Below are 27,457 nucleotides of genomic sequence, written 5' to 3'. Positions count from 1 at the left end.
GTGGAGAGAGAGAGAGAGAGTCAATGTGAGGGCACATGTGCCAGTGAATACAGCTGCCACACGGATAAGACACGTTAAATCTACAAGGAAAAGAAAGAAAGAGAGATTAAATTCTAAAACAGAATCTATAACTTTTCTCAGGAAACTGAGAGATATCACTATATCAACACACATTATCTCCTGGAGGAACTCAACTTATAAAGTAAGTGACTTTAAACATGATGCATAGTTGTTCTCACATATGTCTCCCACATGGAGACATATGTGACGGGGTCTGCTCATAAACCCTTCGGGGGAGGATTCAATGACTCGACTGCTGTTGCTGAATGGGATTGGGAGGTACTGCTGAGGTTGGGTTATGTTGTCAGAACTGCACTGAGATAATTTAGTTCCCCCGCCTGTCAACCATGACCATCTTGTCATTGTTTGTTAATTGGGTTGAGTCATATTGTCCAATATATCATTTGCAACATTTGAAAGCTCTATGTGAGCTATAAAATAACGCAATTATTGTGATGATGAAATGCAATGATATGAATGAAACATGAAGCTATGAATTATTTCTTTTGTATAATTCAACTTCTGGCAACAACTATTCTATTTATTTGTTAATGGGTGAGTGTCACTTTGACATGGAAATGGGAATTTATTAACACAACTGAGAAACGGTATTAGCGTAGAGAGAGAAGGGTAGAAGCATATGATTTTGACATTTGCTATTTTGACATTAGAAGAGTCCATTCCAACTGAAGTGGTATTCATTTTATATTTCTGAGTTCACAAGGTGTGACCTATGTTGTTGTCTATCTATTTGTTGATCTTAAACATACAATTTAAAGGTCCCATATTGTAATAAATGAGATTTCCATGTCTTTTTTCATTTTAAAGGACTTCTGTATGGTTGTGATGTCACAACTATACTATATATAGGTAGACAGTGCCGTTACAGTCATTCCCCAAGAACACTGATCAATCAGAGCAGACTGGGCTTTTTCGGGAGGGGGCTTAAAGAGACAGGCGCTAAAACGGAGTTTTTCAGACAGAGGGTAAATGGAGGTGAGTTTATCTGTGGACTGCAAGAGAGGGGCGGAACTTGAAGTTGTCCAAATCACACAGAACCACACGAGATGACAAAACAAGATGTTATTCCGATGAAGTGCTTTGAGAAAGTGGTTTTCCTGCACATCAAAGACAACATCCCAGTCTGCCTGGACCCATAAGGAGCCAATAGACCCACAGAGGATGCCAACTCCACTGACCTCCACTCAGCCCTCACACATGTTAAATAAAAAACACCTACAAATAACAATAGTAAATAACAACACCTACTGCAGGATTAGTGAAAACTCTGAGTTTGTTAACCTTGAGAGCTACACTGGGTTGCACCAGCTATGCGTACGTTTAAACGAAGACTAGTTTGAACATAAGTTCTAACTTAGGTCGGAGTTTACGCGCTACAAACATTTTGAGGGTTGCACCAGCTGAAATAGTTCTAACGTAGACATAAGTTACAACTGAAATCTTACACCTAGCCCTTAGTAGGTGTAAAGTCCTCTGTAAAATTGGTTGTCATGTCACTTTGAAAAGTTTGATAACTTGAAGGATGAGGAGTGACGAGCTGTTTTGTGTCGGCAATGCGTTCTTCAGGATATACTGTATTACACCCCTTGGATATCTATAATGATTTTGATTAATACTCACACTTTCGTTTTCCACGAGCAGAGATACAGAGGATTACATATAGTATGGGATATCACGCCCCGCAGAGCAGCCACCAAAGCGGAGTCAAACCTACAGCACTTTAGTGCATCGTAGACCCAGCAGAAAGAACAGAGTGAGCCACCGTAGGGTCTGTCACATCTAAACAATATACCGAACAAAAGTGTGCGGTGATCAGACATGTATAAAGTACTAGAGACCCAGACTTGAGTAAAAGTACAAGTGCTCTATCAAAAAAGTGACTTGAGTAGAAGTTGAAGTGCTCTTTAAGCACCACACTTAAGTGGAAGTACTAACATATTCAACATTTTTTGTACTTAAGTATTGCAAATAGTTTATTTTAAAATGTACTACTCAAATACTGAAAGTAAAAGTACAAGTATTGTGTTATGTAATTATTAAAGAAAGCAGTCAAAGGTTTGAATATCATATTGCTTCAATACACTTGGTCGGTGACATGTCATAGCTGGGGGCGTGGCTTGGGGCGGAGTTGCCGTGGGGGAAAACAATCCTTTACCCCTAGTCTCACATTGCTAGACCTTCCTCCACGGCACTGCGGAGGAGGGTCTGGCTAGTCCACAAAGCATTCTGGGATGGGAGAAAAACATACTCACAATTGTTTCGGGAGGCGCCAAGTGCTGGACAGAGCCCCGGTGTCACTGCAAAATAGACTTGGGAAGGAACTTGTCTTGGCTGTTTTAGTCGTGCAACAGAAAACTCAGATTGGACAAATAGTCTAGCTAGCTGTCTGGATTTACCCTGCAGAGATCTGACAAAATGTCAAGGAACAACATTTGTTTATTTTGTTGTGAAGTGAAGCAACGCATTCTCATGAACGAGTTCGTATGATATCATACGAAAAGTTACGCACATTAAAACGTATGATATCATACGAAAACTAGGTGACCGCCGGATGGTCACGTGACATTGGCTACAGAGCTCCGTGCTACAGATCGCAGTTGCTAGCTGTTTTTAGCCGCTACAGAGCTTCGTGATGCCGGCTACAGATCTCTGTCACAGCTCGTCAAATTAGCGGCAGTTAGTAGATGTGTTTAACCGCTACAGAGCCCCGCATACCGGCTACGGTGCTCCACATGGTGCTCCGCATGGTGCTCTGCATGGTGCTCCGTCAGGTTAGCGGTAGTTGGTGGCTCAGTTACCCGAGAATAGGCGACTTTGCGCCGGGTACAGAGGGCTGCCAGTTGTTGTTTGGCGGTTCAGTTACCTGAGAATGGGTGACTGTAAGCTGGGTCTAGAGCACCGTGAGCTGCCGGTCATTTCGGCGGAGATCACAGTTAAGTTTAGGCAAGAAAAGTTGAGCGTTATGCGGCGACAAAAGTTAAGTTAATGCACCAAAACAATTCGTTAAGTTTAGAAAAAAGTTAGTGGTTTGTATTAAAACACTACCAAGGAACACGCATTTCCTGGGTAATAGTCTTTTGTTTTCCCCGGGAAGTTAACTCCGCTCCCTGGCTCTAAAGTCCTGTGTGTTAACGTCCACCCATCACTCTGACCTCCTCCCTACGCGGTCAGCTGCGTCCTCATACAGCAGCAGTCAATGTGGTGCGCGCAGCAAAAAAAGAAGGAAAATCATACGAATTACAGTGCTTATCTTTTCGTACCTTTCGGACGTATGGTTCATGAGAACAGGCTGTGTGAAGCCTTTGATACCAGCAGCAAGACAACACCGGCTTCGTCTGTCTATTCACCAATATATGAAACTTAAGATCAGGATTTTTTTAACTTTTAAGAGGTGCAGAACGCAACACACCAACTTTTCAGCATTGTACCAAGCAAAAAAACAATCGTAAATGTGACAGAGTAAAGATCAACCGCTAACAAGGTCTACACTCATTAATTTGAATTGTTTGTTTTCCCCCACTCCAAGTGGGCGTTCCCAGTAATGCCGACCAAGTCTATGCGCTGTCACTGTCAGTTTTAGTTCCACTAAAATGTACATTGCAACGCAACGTTTAAACAGTAAAAATCGGTATGAAGCTCTAGACACGTAGTATCAATGAATCTTTTTTTTTTATCACTTATGATGTGATTGGTCGCACTAATGGAACATATTATTGGAGATTATGTGTTAATATTTTTGAATGAGCAGGTTATGGTGCAACTGTAGAATGTAGCTTGTTTGAAACTGAGTTTGTTAAAGTGTCTATATGTAACTTTCACTTTGTGTTGATTCTAGCGGCCGCTTTGGACTAAAGTGATACTGTTTACCACACCTGCTGTCATAAAGCTCTTTTCTTTACGGTGCTGTATTAACCACTGTATTACAGAGTGTTAGCGTTTTGGGGAGGTCATACAGTTGCGATGAACAGACAGAAAATCATTTATTTACTATAAGAGAATAAGTTACAGATGCATTGTTGCATTTCAAGTGTTGCTACGGTAACTTAGTCTACTTTGGATGTCTGGTGAGATAAACCAGGTATCACTGTCACTGGGTCACGAGCCAAAGCATTAATAGATTGTTGCAGCAACCAACGTAATAATAACTTAGATTAATATAGCGCATTTCATGAAACCCACGGACTCTTTACACAGTACAGGAGGACAGGGTAAGAGAAAATAGTAGGCCAACACAAACAGGACTAAAAAGAATTAAACCTCTGCGCTAAATGGAAGGGGGACGTCATTTAATCTAGGCTACAGACATACAACCACATCGCACAATGTAAAGTTATTTTATGAATGAAATAGACATATTACATACCTGAGGGCCAATTCAGGGTCAGTTTTGAATCATTTACAATCCCGTAATTGTCTCCATCTGTTGAAAGCCCGACCGAGTGTGACTCACGTCATCACCTGTTGTCTTTCTCTTTCCCTTTTATCTTCTAGTTGTTCTTGGTTAAATGTCCTTCTTTCCTGTGATGGTCCTGCCCCAGTATCAGCCATAACTACAGCAGATAACTTCTAGAATAACATTAAAATACTATTAGGCCTATATAAAGAAATCTCCTGCTACCTTTTCCCTGGCTGGATACTAACCAGGCTTTTCCACACACACACACACACACACACACACACACACACACACACACACTGCTGGGAAGGACACAGTGTCCATTGATTTGGAGTTCAACATGAATGGTTCTGTGTGCGTGCCTAGGTGTGTCCTCATGGGTTAGATCAGTGCATGACATTTGATAGCTACAGCTACAGCAGATGGTCAAGTGGGGTCAACCCCCTCCCTGTTGGGTCTCAAACAGAGAAATTCTGATGCAACAGTGATGGTGTCAGTGTTTTCACCAAAACTAATTTTGTGTACCTGAAGGCCTAACACTCTGGTTGAATCCATTTCCACAAAACATTTAAGTTTTAAACTTGTTGTTAAACTTACTTTTTACATTATTTAGTATTAAATCATATTCAGTCACAGTGATAATGGCACATTTTTAAGATGTCCTATAAATATTAGCTAACTTTGATATACCAAGTTGAAGGAAAACTGTGGGTTTTCATTTTGTAGTCAGACTAACCCCAGGTAAACATATTTGGAAGAGAACAAGACGTCAAAATAAACAGTGAAATGATTACCCAAACATCCATTAGAGTTCACAGACCTACTTGCTCGTTCAATTTTGACCCATTTGACCCATTAAACTCGCTGTTAGTGATGTCCAAATAAAGCTTCCTGAACCATGTTCTGTATTTTGTGAGCCCACCAGAAAGGGTTGAAAACACAACAAATTGCAATGCCTCGAGCCCTTTTCTTTAAACTGATTTTTATTTCTTTTTTGTGATTCACAACTTTTTGTTACAACATATAAAACATACAATTGCAACAATTCTAAACAACCTGGAGGGGAGTCCAATAGAAGCTATGCATAATCTTGAACTGCAACGCTCGAAACTTCGAAGCATTCTGGTCAGCCCTACTTAAAATGTAAATACAGTACAAGATATGTGCAAGGGAGTTAAATGTTATGTAAAGGAAACTGTAATGTCCTGTAATGACACTCAGATAGTAAAATATTGTGGTGCAAGTAATGATTTGTTGAACTTGGTTCCTCGCAGAACTTTGTTTCTAGCTGTTTGGTGGACTAATGTTTTCCTGTTGTTGTGTGTCTGCAGCTGTCATGGCTCCCAGCTTGGCCCAGGCGTACAGGCGGAGGTGGTGGATGGCTATCACAGCCATTATAGAGAACCTGCTCTTCTCTGCTGTTCTGCTGGGTTGGGGCTCACTGCTCATCATGCTGAAGAATGAAGGCTTCTATTCCCACATCTGTATCGGTAAGACCACCATCCAAGCAGCTCGTGGTCATTCACAGTCAGATATGTCAGACACGTTCCTCTCTGGGATAGTTTGAAAGCTGCAGTTTCAAAAAATACATTTACATTGACATTTTGACTGCACTTCTGGTGATAGAGTACATGTGCCCCAGACAGATGCTTGGATGTTTTGGTGTCTGTGACTTGGTGAAGACATGCTCTGACTATGGTGAAGGTGATGTCTCTGGTTCTTTCTTAAAGCAACACCAAAGCACTTTTCCTCTTCGGTCCCCCTACAGGTCGGAAGCGGAATTGTCCATTACCGCTGTCGTATGTCTCATTCGAACTACAGATCCGCTACCTGATCTGACAAACTTGCATAGTGCGGTTATAACTGATAGAGGGCCGCAAAGCGAATGCAGAAGTGCCGTTCACCCTGTTACGAGTTGATGAACCACTGAAATGATTTTGGAAACATTGTTTTAAGGTACAAGAGAATCTTTAGTGTTGCTTTAATATTGCTCTTTTTAGATACAGTATGACTGTAATAGAAAACAATATTTGGATTTGTCTGCCAACAAGACTGCCAAGAGTTTTTGTTCCAGTCTCTGTATCTTGTATTGTCCCTGACGTTTGCTATTAACTATTGTTTTTGAGGTCATTCATGTTTAAACTTCCTCCAAGATAAGGAGGATGGAGGCTGTTTTGCCAGCTGGTTACCGGTAGAACTCAGATGTAAGACAGGATGCTTCTTTTAATAAACTTAGCACAAAAAGTAAGGAAATTTGTGTTTGGTAGATTATTTCTCTGTGGTAACAATGCTTTTTAGCAAAAAATCTTATACCGTTGGTTCTTCCACACGCTACTGAAGCTCCTGTTTGTGAAATGAATAAATTGTTAAATTGCCAATATGTCTTTTTTCTTCAAACTTCAATCACCCAATCCACCAAACACCAAACCAGTCAATGGCAGAATAAGCTGTTTGGCATTGGCAGAGAAGATTTGGCAAATTTTTCATGGGCGCAACCCACATACTCAGCGCTGCTTTGTGGGATACAAATGCATGTTCCTTACAAATGGGGCAGCATTTGAAAGGGAACTAAACAGGCTTTCCAACGGTATAAGATTTATTGCTAAAAAGCATTGTTACCACAGAGAAATAATCTACCAAACACAAATTTCCTTACTTTTTGTGCTAAGTTTATACTTTAAAGGGACAGTTCACTCAAAAAAACGATAATGATATCTTTATTGCAGATAGTTTTGAATTAATGTACCAAGGTTTTAACACCTCTGAAGGCTTCTACACACCTTTGCATTGGTCAGAACACCATCCAAATAGTTATTCTAGTCATCTGTAGATACCGAATACTTGCCCTTTCTTCATCCAGGATCCACAAGGATTTCTTTTGTTTCCTCTCATATTTTTCACAAGCCACACAGCTGTCAGTGGTACCATTTCTTTAGTTGAAAGTAGTTCAAATTAAAGTGTCTTACTCAAATACTAATTGTAGGACTTCAAATAAACAATGAAATCCCCACAGTGTTGCAAAAGCTCCATTTGATCAAAGAAAAAAGATCACTGCAATACTGTAGGATTCTCTTACATGGCACTACAAGCTCTCACATATAGATGGAATCAATAGAACAGATGCTTGAATCATGTCATCTTCACATGAGACACTGGCAAAGCATTGCCTAGTTTTTCAGGAATCACTCTGATTGGCTGTTAAGTGAATTAGTACACGATGCCCGTATCATAGACATGTGTATGTCTATGGCCCTTATCGGCAAATTTGAGGCTCCCATTAATGAATGGGTGACGGCGCAGATGCTACGTCCACCATTCTTACAGCCGATGCTTATTACCAGTGTAAGCCAAGCTATTGAAAATTTAAGTGAGTTAAAGCGTAACTCTCGCAAAAATGCAACCTAGGGTCTTTTTGTGAATGTACCCGAATCAAACTTTCGTTTAAAAGCATAATTAGGACGGAAACGCCACTTTTAAGATTTACTGTATTGTCGTTTTCGGTCAAATGGCCTTTTGAATGGGAGTGCTAGGGACACTACTATGATCGCATCAAAATCAACATTTTTAAAACACTAAGAAGGCTCGACACAACATGAGACTTTGCTCGAAGTATCACCAGGGGCTGTTGATTTTAATGCGATCATAGTAATGCCCCTAGCACTCCCATTCAAAAGGCCATTTGACCGAAAAAACGACAATAGCAAAGCTACATCAAAGATCCTCTATACTAAAGACATCCACACTTCCTGTCTCCTAAATGGGCATGGCCTCGTTTGAAAGTGTAGTGAATGTTGCGTGGATGGATGAAAAGTTATATTTGTATTATTTATTAATATTTTCTAGGGCTGTCAAACGATAAAAAAATTTAATCGCGATTAATCGCCAAATCTCTATAGTTAATCACGATTAATCGTTTTAAATGTTTTATCACATGAATAAAATTCTATTATTTTGCATTTCAGAACAGTTTTTAAGTACATATTAACAATGGAAAGCCATTCTTACCAGTGTATCTTGATTGGGAATCAAATGAATGCAAAGAAAGTTACTTTATGAATTTGACTTTAAGATTCATAATTGTCTATTATTTATTTACTGTAAACAATAGAAAAATGTGTGAATCTGTCATTATTGCAAAATTCCTCCAAGTACCTAACCTAACTGAGATGTAACACTAACACTTTGCTTATACAGTACAAACAAAATGGTCTAAAAACCGGATGCCACAGCAGGACATTTGTAACCTTTACGTTTCTCTAATAAGGAATGTAACAATTCTCCTGGACAGAAAAGGGGAGACAATGTCCCAACAGTCAAAAAAATATACAAATATACAAACAACACAGTCCTAAAACCGTATGCTGATATAAAGAGTCAATATAGTGTGCAGTAACTTCTAAATAATGTTGATTCCTCACTGACGTCCAGTGATCACCGGTTAATGAGACAGCGTTTGCACTCTGCAGCAGTTCCAGTGTGGCTGCTTTCTCCGTGTCATACAGGCTGTGTATGGTGAAACTACTGTCCCCCTCGATAATTTTTTAAAAGTAAACTTTCCATTCAGAATCTTATTGGCATCCATTTCGGCATCTCGCGCTCACCATCCACTCAAAACGTAACGTTAGCCTACTACTCTTTGGCCGGCTCACAAGCCCAAACAAGTGTGTGCGGCGTGCCTGTTGTTTTGTTTCCGGTCTAGCTAGATCCGGTGTGGTGTTGTAGTTTTTCTAACGTTACTAGTTGTTGCAACAGCATGTGAAAAAAATGACAAAGTTTGCTAGGCCAAAAAGAATGTTAAAAAATGTATTTAAAAAAAAAGAAATTTACGCCGTTAAAATGGGTTTTTGTTAATGCCATTAATAACGCGTTTAACTGACAGCACTAATATTTTCTTTTGCTAACTTTAAATATTTACACAGCTAAAAGACATATTTAGCATCACAGATTTTGTTTTGTTTTGGAGTTCACCAACGTTAGCTGACGTTAGCTTCTCTGTGTTGCCAGATCTCGCGAGAGTTTGGTCCTGAGACAGAAACAAAATCAAACTAAGTTAATTTTCTCCTGATGTATAATTGTCTCTTTCTGTCAAATTTTTTAAATATTTATCTATTTATTACTTTTTCAAACAAATTGAAGTTTTAAATGAATTCCAGAATACGTCTTTTGGTTATATCACTTTTATGTGACCCAGATAATGTAATAACACAGGTAGACAGCCTATGAATCTCTGTATTATAATAAAACATTGTATTTTGTTTCTTAGATGAACATAAAATTGGCAAAATAACATGTATCCTCATCAATAAACAACAAAGCATTGATCATTAACAAAAACTGTTTAAATTAAATTAGGAGTAAAAAGAATTGCCATCACTATTGACAAAATAGTGGCAAAATAGTCATCACTGCTTCTGTACTTGTGTTTTTTTCTAACTGTATCCCCCTTGTAATTTGTGTTGGTATGAATGTGTATAGGGACAAGTGTCAACAACTAACAAAAAGCACAGCTTTAGCTCAACAGTCCAACCAATAATCACTTATATAATTACAATTTGGCATATCCAAACACAATTAACAGTTACCATCAACAGCCATACCCATTAGGACCTCAGTTATTGTAAGCAATTAATTGCGGTTAAACAAATAAACCACAATTACATAAAAATATTGTGATTATGTAATAATTGTTACAGGTCATACTTTTTAGTTCCTGTTAGAACCCGTGCAGCCGCATTTTGAGTTAACTGTAGTTGCTGCACAGCTGATTTTGGGAGGCTGATGAATATACCATTACAGTAGTCTATTCTGCTTGTCATAAATGCATCTCTCAAAATCTGATTTTGATAGAAAGCCCCTTAGTTTGGAAATGTTTTTAGATGGTAGAAGGCTGATCTTGTGAGGTGATTGATATGGCTCTTGAAATTTAGATCACTGTCTATGATTACACCCAGATTTCCAGCTTTACTTTTGCTCTCCAGAAACAGATCTAAGATGATCTGCCATCCTATCAGGGTCCTATCCTATCCTATCCTATCCTATCGTGTTAGTAGTATACTGTGTTTACTTTGGTTCGTACATTGTCATGTCTATTCTTTTCAGTGCACCAGAGATGGTTTGGTTCTCTACTTTCAACAGTTTACCCTGTTCTGACTTGTTTTTTTCCATGACCTTATCCAGAAAATGAGACTGTCGACACCAACGTGACTTCAATCGAGAGCGTGGAGTGGCAAAGTTGTGTGGAGCAGGAAGAGATATTGAACCTTGGCTTTACCATTGGCTCGTTCCTCTTGAGTGCAGCCACTTTACCCCTGGGGATCCTGATGGACAGATTTGGGCCACGCCCACTAAGGCTCATTGGCAGGTGTGACAGACCGTCTTTTTATGATTTGCTTTTTATCTGAAGACGAGAGTTTTCGACATATTAAATGAAAATGACATTAAAACCACACTAGTATGTCCTCTGACACCCTGTGTATATTCCAGTTCATGTTTCGCAGCCTCCTGTGCAATGATGGCTGCCGCTGCATATGACCCTAAAGGTAAGACAACGCATCAATACGCCAAACTTGAATCATCAGACGCTTGCCCGATCTAATCCAGAGATACAGTTCTTCACAGTGACCTACCCTATCTACCATAGTAGTCCGCAGACACACTATGCGATTAGACATTATAGCTGACATGTTGGCTACACTCACTTCCTGTTGGGAATGCTAGAACAAAGGTACAAAAAATAACTGAATATATCATTAAAGGGGCTGTACTTGAAATACTAAACAAAAACAGTGGGCTGGGATTGCCTCCACACGGCTTTCACAGACACTTACCCAATACGCAGTCTTGCATTGTCGCATTGCCAGCTCTATCTCCACAGCACTGTGGAGCACAGTCTGGCTACACCCCCGATATATTCTGGGATAGCAGAAAAAACGCTCTAGGTTGTTTCCATTTCTTTAAACCAATCACGAGTGTCTTGGGTGGCACTAAGCTGTGAAAAAATTGCTAGTTATGTAATTTGCCCACTGGGGATCAATAAAAGTATGCAGCGGTGGTGGCTTTGCAAAATGGTCTCGGGAAGGAACTTGTTTTGGTGGAACATTTACACCCTGCAAAAGAAAACGCCACATACAATATTAAATGAAGTTAACTGTTCACACAATAAAGTAACGTGAGCTATTTAAATTTGCTGGTTAATCGCTGGTTAAACCTCATTAGCTCTTACCAGTGTATCTCCGTGTGTACTTCGTCCACAGTAGTGTGGATCTGTGGAAGTACATTTCTGCTCTGTGTTGCGGTTCTCAAAATCCCTTCGCTTTCGGAAACAATAAAAAAACTTTGAGCTAGCAAGGTACAAACTGAAAATTTACAAAGAATATGTTTAGGGCATTTACTTTTGGGACTACTAATTGGGACCAATTGGTGGGATTGTTGTGGACGAAGTACACACGGAGATACACTGGTAAGAGCTAATGAGGTTTAACCATGTATCAGCTAATTTAATTAACTCATGTTACTGTATTGTGTCAACAGTTAACTTAATTTCATATTTTATGTGGCGTTTTCTTTTGCGGGGTGCAAATGTTCCACCAAAACAAGTTCCTTCCCGAGACTATTTAGCAGAGCCACCATTGCTGCATCCGGAGCTTAGCACCACCCAAGATGATTGTGATTGGTTTAAGAAATGCAAACATCCAGGAGCATTTTTTTTCTCCTATCCCAGAATGTATCTGGGGTGTAGCTGGACCTTACTTCACAGCACTGTAGATGTAGGTCTGGCAATGCGAGACTATGGACACATGCACTTACATGCACGTGCGACTTGACCAGATATCTAATCAAAGAACAGAGAAACTCAGATAAGAACACACACAGAGCGAGTGTGACTTCATTCTCTGGTCAGGACGCCATTACTCCACTATATCTTTACATAGCAAATATTTGTTAGCTGTTATATTAATGTTCTGAATGCAGAGTACAGCTCCTTTAAAGTTTCATTATAGTTTATGGTAATCTTCATTTCCATGTGTTCCCTCAGTGCTGTCTGGCCTCATCTTCCTCGCTGTCTCCTTTAATGGCTTTGGAGGAATCTGCCTGACCTTCACCTCACTTACAGTATGCTTGGCACTCACACATACACACACTCTATTTTTCAAACTTTTTTTTAAAATGGTTATTGTTACAAATGAACAATATTATTATGTTTTTTCAAACTTGCTGAGAAGTGTCCAAATGTATTCACAACTGAACCAGTGCTGAGGAAGGTTAGTTTTAAAAATAGGTCCTCACACTGGAAAATAACAACTTACTCTCTTAATGACAAAAACACAATATTCACCCCAATCTGCTGTTCAGCTCTACAAAGCATTTTTCAACATATTGTTTTGTTTTTACACCCTGAAACTGATCCATCTCATTTCCAGAAGAAGCTGTATTCTGCAAAAAAATGTTCTCTTTAACCCACTGTACACTGCCCAGCACCAAATAGTAGACTAAAGAAATGAGAGACCAGATGGTGAACATAGCAGAGCATTTAACAGCTTAAAGAGACAGATTACTTTTCTTAGGTGGAGAACAAACTAGAGTTAAAAGCTGGTCTGTGTCTGTCGGATGTGTAAATAGTTTGCAAAACTTTTCACTATAACATCATGTTTTGCGTTGACAAAGGCCATACAATGTATATCAGTGAATTGTTTTCCTATTTTTCATTGATGACAGCCTAGAAACCTGCATTTACTTTCAGTCCTCTTTGACATCGAACTAAATGAGGCAATCTCAACTCTGACAGACTGATCTGTGTACAACAACAGTGCAGGGGAAGCTGAAGTCATGAACTACATTCAGCAGGAGAGGGGACAGAGACATGGGACAAAGGTCCCTGCTGTTTGGATTTGAACCTGGGACATCACAGTGACATGATACAATGCATAGACTGCTAGGTCACCAGGACGCCCCAAATGCCCACTTTTCTATCTGTCAAAGTCAAAACAACTGCCGTGACATCAGAGACTGGGGCGTGTCCAGAGGTGTAAACGCCTGAAGGTTTCAACCTACAGAGCAGAGCAGCAGCGTTCTCTGACCCCGGGGAGTCACTGTGCACTGACTCTTTTAGGTCCAGTACACCTATTTACAAGCATAAAGGTTACTATTCTTGTTCCAAACACGTGTGTGTGCGTGTGTGTGTGTGTGTGTGTGTGTGCGTGCGTGCGTGCGTGTGTGCGTGCGTGCGTGCGTGCTTTTGACTGCTTTGAGTGTACCTGGGATTATAAACACATGTTCATTTGTGTGTGTGTGTGTGTGTGTGTGTGTGTGTGTTTTGCAAAGCAGCACATGCTGTTCCATTTGTTCTAAATTCTGCTGCGGCCTCTCAGCCAATCCAAAGCATGGGAAGCCAACACACCCTCCCACCCCTTGTCAACGCCTCTCTCTCTCTCTCTCTCTCTCTCTCTCTCTCTCTCCCCCCCCCACTGCCTGACCTGGACATGTCCTGGACTTGACATAGTCATTCCATTCTTACTGCTGTCATTGCTGGTCTGGTGTGTGTTTGTGTCTGGTGTTTGTTTGTGTCTGGTGTTTGTTTGTGTCTGCAAACACATGCTCTGTGAACTTTGATTAGGCCGTTTGTACTATAATAAACTGACTGACCAGAGCCAGCACTTTTATTTTAATCTTCTGAAATCTTATTTCCAGGGATCTAAGCAGGGATAAATATTGTCCTTTACGTTTTAGACAGACCTAAGGCCCCCCCTCCAGCCAGGGTTACTTCCTGTTCAACGGTTAATGTTCTAACTCAAACAGACAATGGGTGTGTGGATAATAGTCAGACATAATCCATAAATATATTGATCAGATTGCAGCTCCAGCATCTTGGAAAACAGTGATATGGCACTTTGGCACAATTTGATTAATTTATGAGACCATAAATTAGACCAGGATTAGCACAACACAAAAAACCTGAAGGGGGCCGACTAGACTAGACGCTCAACGTCAGCCCAACTTTTGCAGGCTCGCTCTACAGCGGGAAACAAAATCCAACATGTTAGTTTTACGAGAAGAATCAGACACTAGCTTCTCCTTCAACACTTTCAACAGGCCACGCACATTGTGACCGAACACTAGCTCAGCATTTTGTGTCTGTTAAGAGGCACAGAGGCACTCTAAAACTTTCCCCGACAACTGCCGTTTTAGCTCAGGGGACGCTTGTAGTACGTCGCTGCAGCTTCTCCGTGTTACCTGCACTGATTCGGGTCGGGGTTTTTTCTATCGAAAGTACTCTCATAGCATACCGATCAAGATTAACGTAAAAATTGGCTGGAATTCTCCTTTAACCCTAGAGACTCCTGCTTTGCATCACGAAAAGCAAAGAGAACAAAAGGCACACCCTCATCCCAGTCCCTCCCTGTCTCGTAACAGTATTTCCTCAGCATGGACTTTAAGGTCTGGTGCCAGTGCTTGAGCGCACGCTGTGACTCAGGATGATTTGCAGCTGATTTGTCACATCATGTGCACACACCTCTGGATCAGGGCCGCTCACGGGTGCAGACAGAGAGAAAAATCCCTGGCTAACGAGACCATCAAACAGGAAAGCCTTTAGCCCTCCTTTTCGGAGGGAAACGGACACAGAAATACCGTAATATTCCGTGATCTCATGCAGATCATTTTTTGTACATTTATCAAATTGACCTAAAGTCGTGTTGGACACAGACGCATTTATAAATCAAAAGCTGCCATCCTACTCACAGCATAAGCACAATCACGCTGAATGCTAAGTTTAATGTTCGATATTAAGCCCATGACAATAGGCATCCAGCCTCGCGGAACAGCCACAGAAACAAAAACTTCTTCAGAAGCTGCCTAACCAACCCTAAACCCTATGTAGGCTATCTTCTGAAGTTGTGCCGGGCTTGAGGCAACTTACAGGCAACACATCAGCGGCCAAAACCCTGAAACGCCAGCCCCCTAACCCTAACCCTAACCCGCAAGAAAATAAAAAAGGCAAAATAATAAATTAGTGCCCAAAGGAAAGGCCTATTAACCCCAGCTGGACATTACCATAGACAGTATATAGAATGGACCACCAGATCCTGTGTCTCTGGACGGAGACCAGTGAAGGATATTAGAAGCACTTTTCCGGTGATGGCTGAGCGTTACTGAGCAGCCTCCAACTGAGCTTGAAGACGTAAATGTGACGTGAGCAACCTGTCTGAAAGTTGGAAGTCTTCTGGTAGCTGTGCCAAGAGAAATCTCAATCATTCCCAATCTAGCAGAGACGGAGAGCGTAGGTATATGTAAGGAGATAACATAGACACAGGCTAATTATTGATCACTAAAATGATAGTTAACATTAGTAATTACACTTAAACAGCTAATGGAAGTCCAAACTGCCTGAGAGCTTCTCCTGTACTGTACGGTAATTCCTCTACTATGAGACAGTAAGTCCCGTGGTTATGACACAATCGTTAGTCTATTTTTATAAAAACGTCTGCTACGGAGCCATAACGTGAGGTACAAGGTAATGGAGCCTTTTAGCCGTGGAGCCGTCATGTTTCTTTAGAAATAAACAATGGACAAATAGAGTCTTTAAACTCTTCAGATGTAAAGTTATTCTCTGTCAAAGTGACGTCAAAATGAATGGCAGTCAATGGGATGCTAACTAGGGGTGATGGCTTATTAGCATCAAAATGGCGCCATAGGAGGTTAGGGTTGTGAGGAGACGCTTACCCCCTTGGACACTACCCTATCTAGAGTGAGGAAGCAGTTTCACAGTCACACACGAGCAAAACCACAGAGGCAACACACAGGGAAATATCCAACAGAAAGGCTTACCATAACAGACAATCAAACGTGCAATCACAAAGTATCTTAAACTTGAAAACAAACCTACCGAACCTGACTTTCAAAAGATCCCGGACGAGTCCCCAAAACCGTTCCGTCCCCACTGTGTCTAGGGTTGGAGGACGCAAATAATTAAATAATAAACCCGGGGGGGACACCAAGGAAAGGCATAAAAACGCTTCAAAGTTAACTTAAAGGATTTATTACACAAACTAAACAGAAAACAATCTTCAAAAAGAAGACGACTAACAACCAACAAAACAGAACACCACAGGCCCACCGGCTCTGGTACGCTACTGGCTCCTCTGTCTGTCTCTCGCTGGCCTCCACTGAAGCCCCCCTTTTCAGACTGGCTCAGCACAGCCATTTAACGCCTCTCCTGATGAGCGCTGAACAGTTTCAGCTGCGGGTGTGGCGCAACACGCATACCTGGTGGAAGTAAAAAAAGGAAAGGAAACACCAAAATACGGCACGTAATGGTATCCCCTCTGTGATATCTTCAGATATCCATTCATAATGCAGACACTTCATCTTCGGTCGAGCTAGCTTTATTGCAGGCAACTAGGGATGGGCGTATCGATCCTGTGGTATCGATAGATCGATATACTCACGCTACTCATTTGGCATTGATTTCCTTAAAAAAATATCGATATAAACTAAAAAATAATAATTGGGGGTGTATGCATAACTTTCAGCTGTTTTAGATTACTTACTTAAATGACTATGTGCCGGGACACCCCTGTACCTGGCGGCGTATTGAGCTGGCCCATGTCACGTGACAGGAGACGAGCGAATGAGTGTCAACGTGCGACACAGCCGACAGCGACACAGCCAAGGGCCTGAAAATGTGTATGTTTTTGTTCATATTTAATTTATTTAATTCATATTTATGTTATTTATTTTAATTTTAATTTTATTATGTATTGACCATAATACATTTTGTATAGATGGTCTGTATTTGTCTTGTGATTTGTCTTAAATGTAATAATATTTTTACTGACAAAAATTGGCAATGAGAAATTAACGGTATCGGTATCGGTATCGATATCGATGAAAATGCAAGAAAAAGTATCGGTATCGTATCGAATCCTAAAAGTGTGGTATCGCCCATCCCTACAGGCAACACTTTGGGAACGTTAACAACATGACCTACATGGGGGATTTACTGCTGCTCCCCGCTCTCGGTAAACTCCTTATAACCAATACAATGGAGCCCCCTACTGGTCTTAGGATGTAATAGCATCCAACAGTCACTACATAAGACCCTCAAATACTGAGGAATTTACTCCTGCATCACCGAGAGCGTCCTGACGAGGAACATCACTGCTTGTTACGGAAACGGCACAGAACAGGGCCGCAAGGTCCTGCAAAGAGTGGTTTGTTTGGCTAAACATACAATAGCCAGTGCCCTACTCTGCCTAAAGGATATTTACACCAGGCTGCAAGAAAATGGCTAGTAGAATCATTAAAGATCCAAACACCCAGGAAACAGCCTTTTCTCCCTGTTGAGGTTTGGAAGAAGGTACCAAATAGAGCTGCACGATATGAGGAAAATATGCGATAACTAAGCTTGTTGAATATCCCGATAACGATATTACTTACGATAAATAAACAGATATTAAAATGTACTCCGTTCTGCATTTCTGCTACTTTCAGTATTATGCTAAAATACAACAAATTGCTTGTTGAATTTAAAAAAAACAAATTGAATTGAACATAAAAGGCGCCACTGAAAAAAGTTTCAGTCAAATGTAACCTCAGGCCTTCTAGTCTCCTAAATGAAGACACTGCCTTAGACATATTATTAATTCACTCGAATTATACCTTATATGATTACATGTGACAAATAAAATTGATTGATTGATCGATTGGGATATACTATTGGGGACATTCTAGAATAGAAATGAACAGCCATCCATAAACTCTAATATGAGCAGTAAGTTTAAACTGAACATGAAGGCCTATAGTGTGAACAAAGCCGGCTGCCGTGTGCTGTGTGATTGCCAGCACTTCAGCTGCGTCTATAGTTAGAGTGAGAGTCTGTAGAAACCCACACACACACACACACACAAAAACACACATAAAAAACACACACACACACACACACACACACACTCCAATCTACATGGCCAGAGAATGTTCACATGCACACACCCACACACACCAAGTTGGCATAACAGAAGGATGGGTAACATTCACACAGAGGGGCTGTGTGGCTGTGTGTGTGTGTGTGTGTGTGTGTGTGTGTGTGTGTGCGTGTGCGTGTGCGTGTGCGTGCGTGCGTGCGCGTGTGTGTGTGCGCGTGCATGTTTGTATAAGAATACAATAGCACTGCCTTCTGGTTCATTTCAATTTCAATCTTCCTTTTTACAGGCAGAAGTTGTGCATTTTGAATCAGTGAGAATTTACATTAGTTTACTCGTTACAGTGATTTAGTTTATTTATTTTGATCAGTTTTACATTGTATGTTGTTTCACAGAAATGCCTGAAAGAGGCCAAATATCATAGCTGATTAATAGATTTCAGCTGCAGCTTATTTTATCACATTTACTGCTGACTGATGGTTCATATATTCGTTTGATATTATAGAAGGTTCCTTTCTCTTTAATGTTTCTCTCTGTCATCTAGCTGCCTAACATGTTTGGGAATGTACGATCAACCATCCTCTCCCTGATGATTGGCTCTTATGCTTCTTCAGCCGTCACCTTCCTTGGTGTCAAGGTACACATACGCACGCACGCACGCACGCACGCACGCACGCACACACACACACACACACACACACACACACACACACATGCATGCATGCACAAATCTACTTGAACATCACATTTTAATCAGCACAGAATAACTTTTCAACATAATCATCACAAAAATATATTATTTAGGATTGTTTTCGTCAACTTGCTTGATTTCAGCGATGACCTAAGCAATTGTTGCATATACAACGATGCCATATGTCAAGTTTACAACATGCCGATGTACACTTATTTTTTGACATATTTTCCTTCTCGCCCTCTCTTCTACTCAATCCTATTATCTTTCCTTTCTATGTGTCTCTCTCCTTACCTGTCTTCCTCCCAAACCTTCCTCTTCCTTCCCGTCTTACTGCTCTTACCCCACCAGTTGATTTATGACCTTGGCGTGTCATTCTGCATCATCATGTGGGTTTGGTCTGGTTTGGCCTGCATGGTCTTCATCAACTGCTTCCTAAACTGGCCTGCTGAATCCTTCCCTGCACCTGAAGACATCAGATACACGTCAGTGTAGTCTACATCCTGTAGTCACATTATACACACCCAAACACAATATTCCCTAATAATCCCAGAAATTTGTTTTGCCGTGCTACTCCATAACACCCCCCCACACACACACACACATTTCTTTTAGGTTCTATGTGGGTATGCACATTCAATTATGATTAAAACTATTTAACACTCAAATAATATTTAAAAAGCTGTTAATTACACAAAATGTCTAGGACATTTTCATGAAATTTACTGAGCACCTTAATGCTGACCCCTTTCAATGTTGGACACTCCATGAATTGAAAGCAGATGTTCAGTAAAGTAATCATGTGTAGATAATTACTTGTCTTACCATTGGCTTGTAAGGGCTGAAGTTATTTTAGATGTATATTATACATTCAATCTCTTTGTCTTTTCTTGGCAGTAAAAAGGTGAAGCTTAGTGGAGTTGTGACAGAGGACAAGATGACTGGGGACAGGTACATCACCCATGTGACTGTCATGGAAGACATGATGGGACCTAAGCAGTCAGAACCCCAGCAGACAGACTCCCTAACCACAACCCAGGGTAAGGGACATTGTCGTCGACATTAAAAGCTTGTTGTATTTACATTTATATATTTGTGTTAAACAACAAATATGGAGGTTTCTACCAGAATTTCTACTTCTAATCAGAGTGGAAATGTGTGAAACACATTGAGATGAGTATATGACACAAATCCTCTGTTTTCTGGTGCAAAGCAGCCAGTTCCAATTTGTGTCGTGCTGGCTGCTGTTAGTTTTGTGGTTTGGTAAAATGAGTGAAAAGACCTGTGTATGTGCACCATTAAGTGTGGTTGCTTTGATCATGCAAATGTAAAGAAGACTGGAGCAATTTAGTAAAGCACTTGTATAAAGTTAGGGATTCACAAGAGACAGATTCTTTAAAATACTGTCAAAGTTGGGGCAGCAGAGTTACAGCTCAGCTAAGGAGGACAAGCCTCTCAACAACCAATACCATTTGAAATGATTCTTCTACTATTTTACTGTACTACTGTTTTTTGTGAAACAGGTTATTTCAGTGTCGTGTGAACCTCTTTACCAGGCTTTAATTAAAAGTGTCACTTATCATGTGTGTCATGCTTTCATTAGTCTCAGCCACCTAACACTAAGAGTGTTTCAAACAGGTTCCTTGTTGGTAGTGAATAACTGTACAGTGAATTTGGATACTGATTCAATGGACATTAGGACACTGATGTACAGTATGAGTTCCCTCCATTAGCCTCTGAAGTTCTGCATGGTAATAATGTGACTCCAACTCCAGGGTTAGGTACAAAAGCGCCATAAAAAATAAAAGAGAAACATTCTGCATTCTGGAAACTGAACTCCCGGTGAACTGTAACAATTGGGCTGAATTGTTTGAGTCCCTGGAAACACATTATATCCCTCTCTCTCTCTTTCAGCAGGCTCAGTGCCACTCTGTCATTCTGTGTGCACTCCCATCTTCCTGTGGAGTATCATCACCATGGCAATGACCCAGCTGAGGCTGATCTTCTTTATGGGTGCAATGAACAAGATGCTGGAGTTCCTGGTCACCTACGGCGACCCCAACCGTAAGAATAATAACCTACATGAATATTTGTTTAAAAAATGTAAATACCCCTTGGTTGAACCAAACAATGACAAGAGCATCAACATTGTATGGTTTCCTTTGTCATTATAGGTGAAGCAATTAGAATCATTTCATATTGAGAAATGCTGATTGAAGAGTGATGTTGCCACTAACTTTGTGTTAAAGCATACGTGGTGATCCCTGACCTGAAGCTGTTGTCTGTTTCAGCTTCTGAAGAGCTGCAGAAGGAGGTGGAGGAACAAGGTATGAGGCAAGATGCTCAGTGTTAAGAGTGGAAAGGCTGTCACTGGGCTAAGAGGAGTTACTACAATGTTTTGACTGATGTTTCCAGTTGCATTTTGTGTGTTTACTTGACATCTTTAAATCTTCACACCTTTGCGAGAGCATTTGGACCATTGGAAACTAGAAATTATTATTAAAGTGGACATATTATGCTATTTTCTGTCACATCTATAATGTTATAATGTCGGATTTTCATGTTAAACGCGGCCATAACAAATTTCAAATTCAAATAATGAGGTAAACGTATTTTAGAGAAACCCCCGTGAGCTAAAACATTCAGATTTCCAACTGTTCTAAGTGTTACGCAACTCTAAGCCGGCCTGCTATGATTGGTTATCTGCTCCAGGTAGGCAGGACTGGAGTGGGTTTTTTTTACCACACTGCTGCGGTGGTGTTAACATTGTCGCATGTAGCTACATGCTAATGGCAGTAAAATGTCGTCTTGGCTGTCAGTGTTGTTAAATTCTCCCCAATTCCAGGTCACATTACTCCTAAACATTCCCGGTTATGTAGTATTTGGTTGAAAAGCCTTTATCTGCGATTATTGACTGTAGAAAGTTCTGCTATATTCTATTAATGTCCACTGCTAACTATAGTAGCTACATGCTAACGGCAGTAAAAGTTGTCATCTTGGCTGCCAATGTTGTTAAATTTGACCCAATTTCGGATTGCATTCCTGCTGAAACCTATTGGGTTGTGTTTGGTTCAGAAGCCTTTATCTGCTATTTTTGATGGTAGAAAATGCTGCTTTGTTCCATTACAACCTAACGTTAACCTAGTGCTAAATATTAAATGCTAACAGGAGATAGCTGTAATCCTGGCGGCCAATACTGGTCATTTCTCCCCAATTTCATGGTCAAATTACTGCTGGGACATGTCCGGTTGTGTAGTATTTGGTTTATAAGCCTTTATTGTTGATTTTTCATTGTACAAAGCCCTGCTATAACGTTATACTCTGTTGCAGTAGCTCCAGCTTCAACTAGTGATTAAACCTGTTTGAGTCGTGACTCACTTGGATCTTTCACCCGACTTATTTTAAATTAACTCATGAGTCGCGAGTCTCTAGTATCATTAACTCGGATCAGTTGAGTCCTACTACACTTCAATCTAAAATGATAATAGCGCCACCCACGAACCTCTTGCAACATTAGCTACTACTAGTCCTAGCCATCTTAGCTGCCAAAAGCTTTATAACTTACAATTTCGTAGGCAACAGCAACTCCACAAGTCAACTCAAGCGCCTGAGTGAGCAGAGAGACAGTCCGAGACAGGTTATAGGAACTTCCCGACCGGCAGACTCTGAGCTGGAAACATTGCAAGCTTGCAGACCATGGGACTCACTCGATGACTCATGAGTTGAGGATGACTCATGAGTTGTCGATGACTCATGAGTTCTCGCAAGTCAGTTAATTGCGCAAATCAGCCGGCTAGGTTGTCATGAGTGGATCTGTAGCAGATGAGCGAGTGAAGTCTCTCCTCGAGTCAGGGTGAAAAGCAAATCCACAACAAAAGCCATTCTTTCACTTCTGAAATAACATTCAATGTTCTGCACGTAGCCTAGGCCTACTGTAGGTTTGGTGTATAAATGTAGTATATTAAAATGCAATTAGGTCGAGCAGACAGTCCGAAACATTGAAAGCTCGCCTCGGCTCGCCTCGCAGACCATGGGACTCAATGACTTGCAATACTGAGATCAATACTGACTCAAGTGACTCAAGTGACTCAAGTGACTCAAGTGACTTGCACAACCCAGATCAGTTTAGCGAGTGACTCAGAATAACCCGAATCCTTAAAAGGAATCCAGGAAAACTCTGGCCAATCAGAGCAGACTGGACTTTGTCGGGAGGGGGGGGCTTAAAGAGACAGGCGCTCCTACAGAGCATCACATTATTTTTTTTACATTAAAGCATGTAAACATGTTCTAGTACAAACACAAAATACAAGTAAAACCCTGAAAATGCTAACAAATAGTTGCCCTTTAAAACACATGGCAACTTTTGTTTTGAGAATTACAATAGCCTAAAGCACATTGAGCTGACCTGTGTAGAATACAATCAAAATATTGCAACGACAACCACTTATTGTTGTTATGATATATTCATCAGTTGGACAATAAGCAACATGTGGCTGAGGTCATGTCCTTGGTGTCATTGTCCTTGCCATAGATTGTAAAAATAATTGACAAAGCTTCTGGGTCGGAAAAGTGAAGCCAAAGTGCCTTGAACCTGCATTCTATCTCATTTCCAGCAAGGGGGGCGACTCCATTAGTTGCCTCAATAAACATTTTCCTAACAAGTTTATGGTCTCAATCGTTAGTTTCAAGTCTTCTTCAATACAGCATGAAGTTTATTTTGTAAATTATGGTCCCATTTATTTTAAAATATAGGAAAGCAGGGGATGATCACTGTGTAATTTCACTTGATTGGAACATTTTGGTTGCCTAAAAATGTCTTGTTCAGCGTTGTGCCAACCAAGCTAGCTACCGCTAGCATTGGCTAGTAACTTAAGGAAAAGTTAGCTGATTTTCTGTGCTGCCATACATGCTGATGATTGGAGCCAGTACCCGGAGGTCCACATTTTTTGAAACACCATTTAGATCTTCATATTGGGAAATGAAACCTCAAAAATACTTGACCTCAGTATTTCTAAGATAAGATAATAAGTACTGTTTGCAATGGTTTCAATCTGTTTTCCATTTGCTTTTCTCCACGTTTCTATGGACTTCACTCTCTCTGTGTCCTCCCCAGTTGGTTTCTACTCATCTATCTTCGGTACAATGCAGCTGCTGTGTCTACTGACCTGTCCTATGATTGGCTACATAATGGACTGGAGGTTGAAGGAGTGTGAAGAAGAAAATGCAAACACACTAACAGAGAATAGGTATGAAGAAGGTCCAGTGGCGTGTCTTTGGGTTTAGGCATTGTGTTGCTGTGTTTCCATTGTTGTAAAGCAGTCAGCAACAAAGATGCTTTTTGTATAGATTAGGCTTAGAAGGTTTATCTTGGAATTCAATACTGATATGCCATTTTTACATTGAAAAAGTATTTGGTGGCTGTTCATACTGGCCCTGAAGTGAGCCCTACCTTGCCTACACTGTAAAATATGACGTAAAACAGCACATCATACTTCTGCATCTTGGACTCTGTAACATCCACATATCCTCCTTAGCTGGCAGCCTTTTTTGACATTTGTCCCCTTCAGCCAATCAGAATCCCCAAAGAGAGACAGAAAGATCCAGAAACTGACCAATGCCATGAGAGCTTTTACCTTCACCAACCTCCTATTGGTCACCTTCGGAATAATTTCCCTGATTGACAACCTGCCCATACAGGTTAGAAAAATACTGTACAGGAATACACCATATTTGACATATTATGCTAATACAGAATCAATGCATATGAATTTGCAGACACAGACAAAAAAAAACACAAAGTCACACTTTTGATGATCATTTATTAATCTGTTCTTTCCTTCTCTATTAGGTGGTGTCATTTGTTCTGCATACCATAGTGAGAGGATTTATTCACTCCTGCTGTGGAGGTCTCTATGCTGCTGTGTACGTATCACCACTGACATCCTTAAAGCTGCACTAATAGATATTTTTAAATAAACTATGAAACCAGAAAATTACACAATTTTACATAATGCACATACATGTTCTGTTATACTGCTCAATTCCCTGTCTGTACAGTATGCGCTTTCATTTTGGGCAGCTATGTTTGCTCTGCTGAGTGTTGTCCTGCTGCGTTTATGTTTGGTAATCCTCTCAGAAAGATACTTGAGATCCTGAAAGCCTGTTCTTGACCAGTACCATCCCCTCTGAATAGAACTAATGGGAAGCGTCTTCTCTGACAAGCTAGCACTTAGCCAATTCTTCCTGGAAAACCAATCCATGTTACATCTTTTTACCAGATGTTTGGTTTATAACAATATCCCGTGGCTGTTGGGCACCGTGGTTTTCAAAAGTACTATCAAATGTTGTAGATGTTGTATGTTTTGTAGAAGATAATCCACAAAATTGATGGTGACGACAGTTATCTTCTTTAAAATAAATACTTCTGACAACTACGAGCAAATGACGACAACAGTGCTTGGCAAATAGAGAATCAAATTGCAGCAAGGCAACAGGTAATCAGCCTCACTTGGCATTAAATGTGTGCCTTCTGCTTTCATTGCTAATGTCTGCTTTCCAGCATTCACACCAACTGTACCACTACCAGCTATAGTGGAGTAGAAATATAAAGTAGCATAAAATGGAAATACTCAAGTAAAGTACAAGTACCTCAAATGCTTAAGTACAGTACTTAAGTACTGTAAATGTACTTATACCATGGTTCTGATTGGGTGCAGGGTGTCCATTAAAAAGTGATTGAGGACAGCTAACAAGGAGTTCCCGTAAAACTGACTGTTTACCGTTCTAAAATAATGCACTACATCAAATGAAAACAAGACAATCTGGATATGTTATTAGTCCTTTAGTACAGCGTCATATGAATGGCGCTAACACAAAAGCTGTAAGTAAGTTACACTGCCCCTCTGAACTTACTTTGTTTCCCAGCGATCATCTCTCATCCCGTTCGCTGTTCAACTCACTACCTCCTATTTACTGGAGCAGTGAACGTTTGCATTGCATAAGTACCTTATGGGATGGGAATGATTGTTCCAGGTATTAGTCAAATCATTAGGTGTTACCAGCGAAAAAGAGCTATTATTTGAAATAACTTTAGATTTTGATTGTAAAATGCATTAAAATATAAATGAATGGTCTTCAAAAAACATGTTGGCAAGTGACCGTGGTATAAGTGGTGGTTACCTCGTCGGCCATTAACCCGCTAATACCATGGACACTTGCCACATTTTTTTTTTTATCCTATTGTGCTAGTTTTAGAGTATTTTCATTGTGAATAAAGACAATGATTGGGGAAAAGACATTCTTTCTCTTTGTTATTATTCTGATGTGTGAATCATTTCTATCTCCCTAGGTACCCAGCCAACCACTTTGGAACACTGACAGGCATGCAGTCAATGATCAGTGCTGCTTTCGCTTTGCTTCAACAGCCACTGTTCATACTGATGGTGGGACACCTCAGTGGAGATCCTTACTGGGTAGGGAGCACACACACACACACACACACACACACACACACACACACACACACACAATCAAAGAGAAGACAGGAGGATAACAGATTTGATGACATGTTTGTTCCATGCACTGACATGTCTCTCCTTACAACAGATCAATTTGGGCCTTCTCATCTGCTCCCTGGCTGGCTTCCTGTTGCCAGCCTATCTGTTCTATCACCGTAGAAACCTGATCAGGGCAAAAGCACAGCGTGATAGGTTGGCTGCCAGCCAATCTGACAAAGAGAATGCTTCTCTAAGCCGATCAGATAGTGGAACTGCTAAGAGCCAAGCCAATGGGCATGCAGCTAATGATTACACACAAAATGGGCAGACTGTTCAAGATGATTGATCAAACGGGTTTTTTATAATTACTGTTTACTCTATATTGAAAAGTATGACATCTATCAAAAACAAAATGATACAAAATTCAAACATATTGAGCAAAGTTTCTTTTATCTTTATTTAAAACAAACACGAGTACATACAGGTTTTAGCCAGCAATAGTACCACGCCACAGCAAAGTTTAATGCTCTTTGACTTTTCTCTGATTCCATTTACAAATGATATGTTAAGGTGGCTTAGTGGTTCACAACATGAATTTTAGTTAGTAGAGTTTACATGCTGTTTATTGGGGTTTCCTTTCCCCACAAACAACATCAATTGCCCATAAGTGAGCATATGTGTACATGTGATGGAACAGGGAACTGCATGCTGGGAAAGTTTCCAGTCCCCAAACCCTTGACCCAAGCATTAAAAGAACACGCCGACTTATTGAGACTTTGTCTTATTCACTGTATCCCCCAGAGTTAGATAAGTCCATACATACCCTTCTCATCTCCGTGCGTGTCCTAACTCTGTCTGACCCCCCCACCGCTAGCCT

The 27,457-nt window shown here is 40.5% G+C and overlaps 1 protein-coding gene across 2 annotated transcripts; it reads left to right on the top strand.

Annotated features, from left to right (window-relative positions):
- Positions 1-27,457, top strand: slc43a1b (solute carrier family 43 member 1b). Of its 2 annotated transcripts, none has more exons than XM_031314233.2 (15): positions 1-202; positions 5,809-5,967; positions 10,655-10,838; positions 10,961-11,016; positions 12,513-12,589; positions 18,938-19,030; positions 19,436-19,569; positions 19,982-20,124; positions 21,002-21,148; positions 21,376-21,411; positions 24,198-24,330; positions 24,652-24,781; positions 24,933-25,006; positions 26,433-26,556; positions 26,690-27,457. In XM_031314233.2, the coding sequence occupies exons 2-15, from the start codon at positions 5,814-5,816 to the stop codon at positions 26,924-26,926; spliced, it is 1,722 nt and encodes a 573-aa protein (XP_031170093.1). In that variant the 5' UTR covers positions 1-202; positions 5,809-5,813; the 3' UTR covers positions 26,927-27,457. The 2 variants fall into 2 exon arrangements, with proteins under 2 accessions (XP_031170093.1, XP_031170092.1); XM_031314232.2 differs by having other exon boundaries at positions 20,999-21,148.

This window comes from Sander lucioperca, chromosome 4, assembly GCF_008315115.2.
Source record: "Sander lucioperca isolate FBNREF2018 chromosome 4, SLUC_FBN_1.2, whole genome shotgun sequence".
In the NCBI taxonomy this organism is placed as follows: domain Eukaryota; kingdom Metazoa; phylum Chordata; class Actinopteri; order Perciformes; family Percidae; genus Sander; species Sander lucioperca.
The sequence above is the reverse complement of the archived record's forward strand: the minus strand, read 5'-3'. Positions and strand labels throughout refer to the sequence as shown.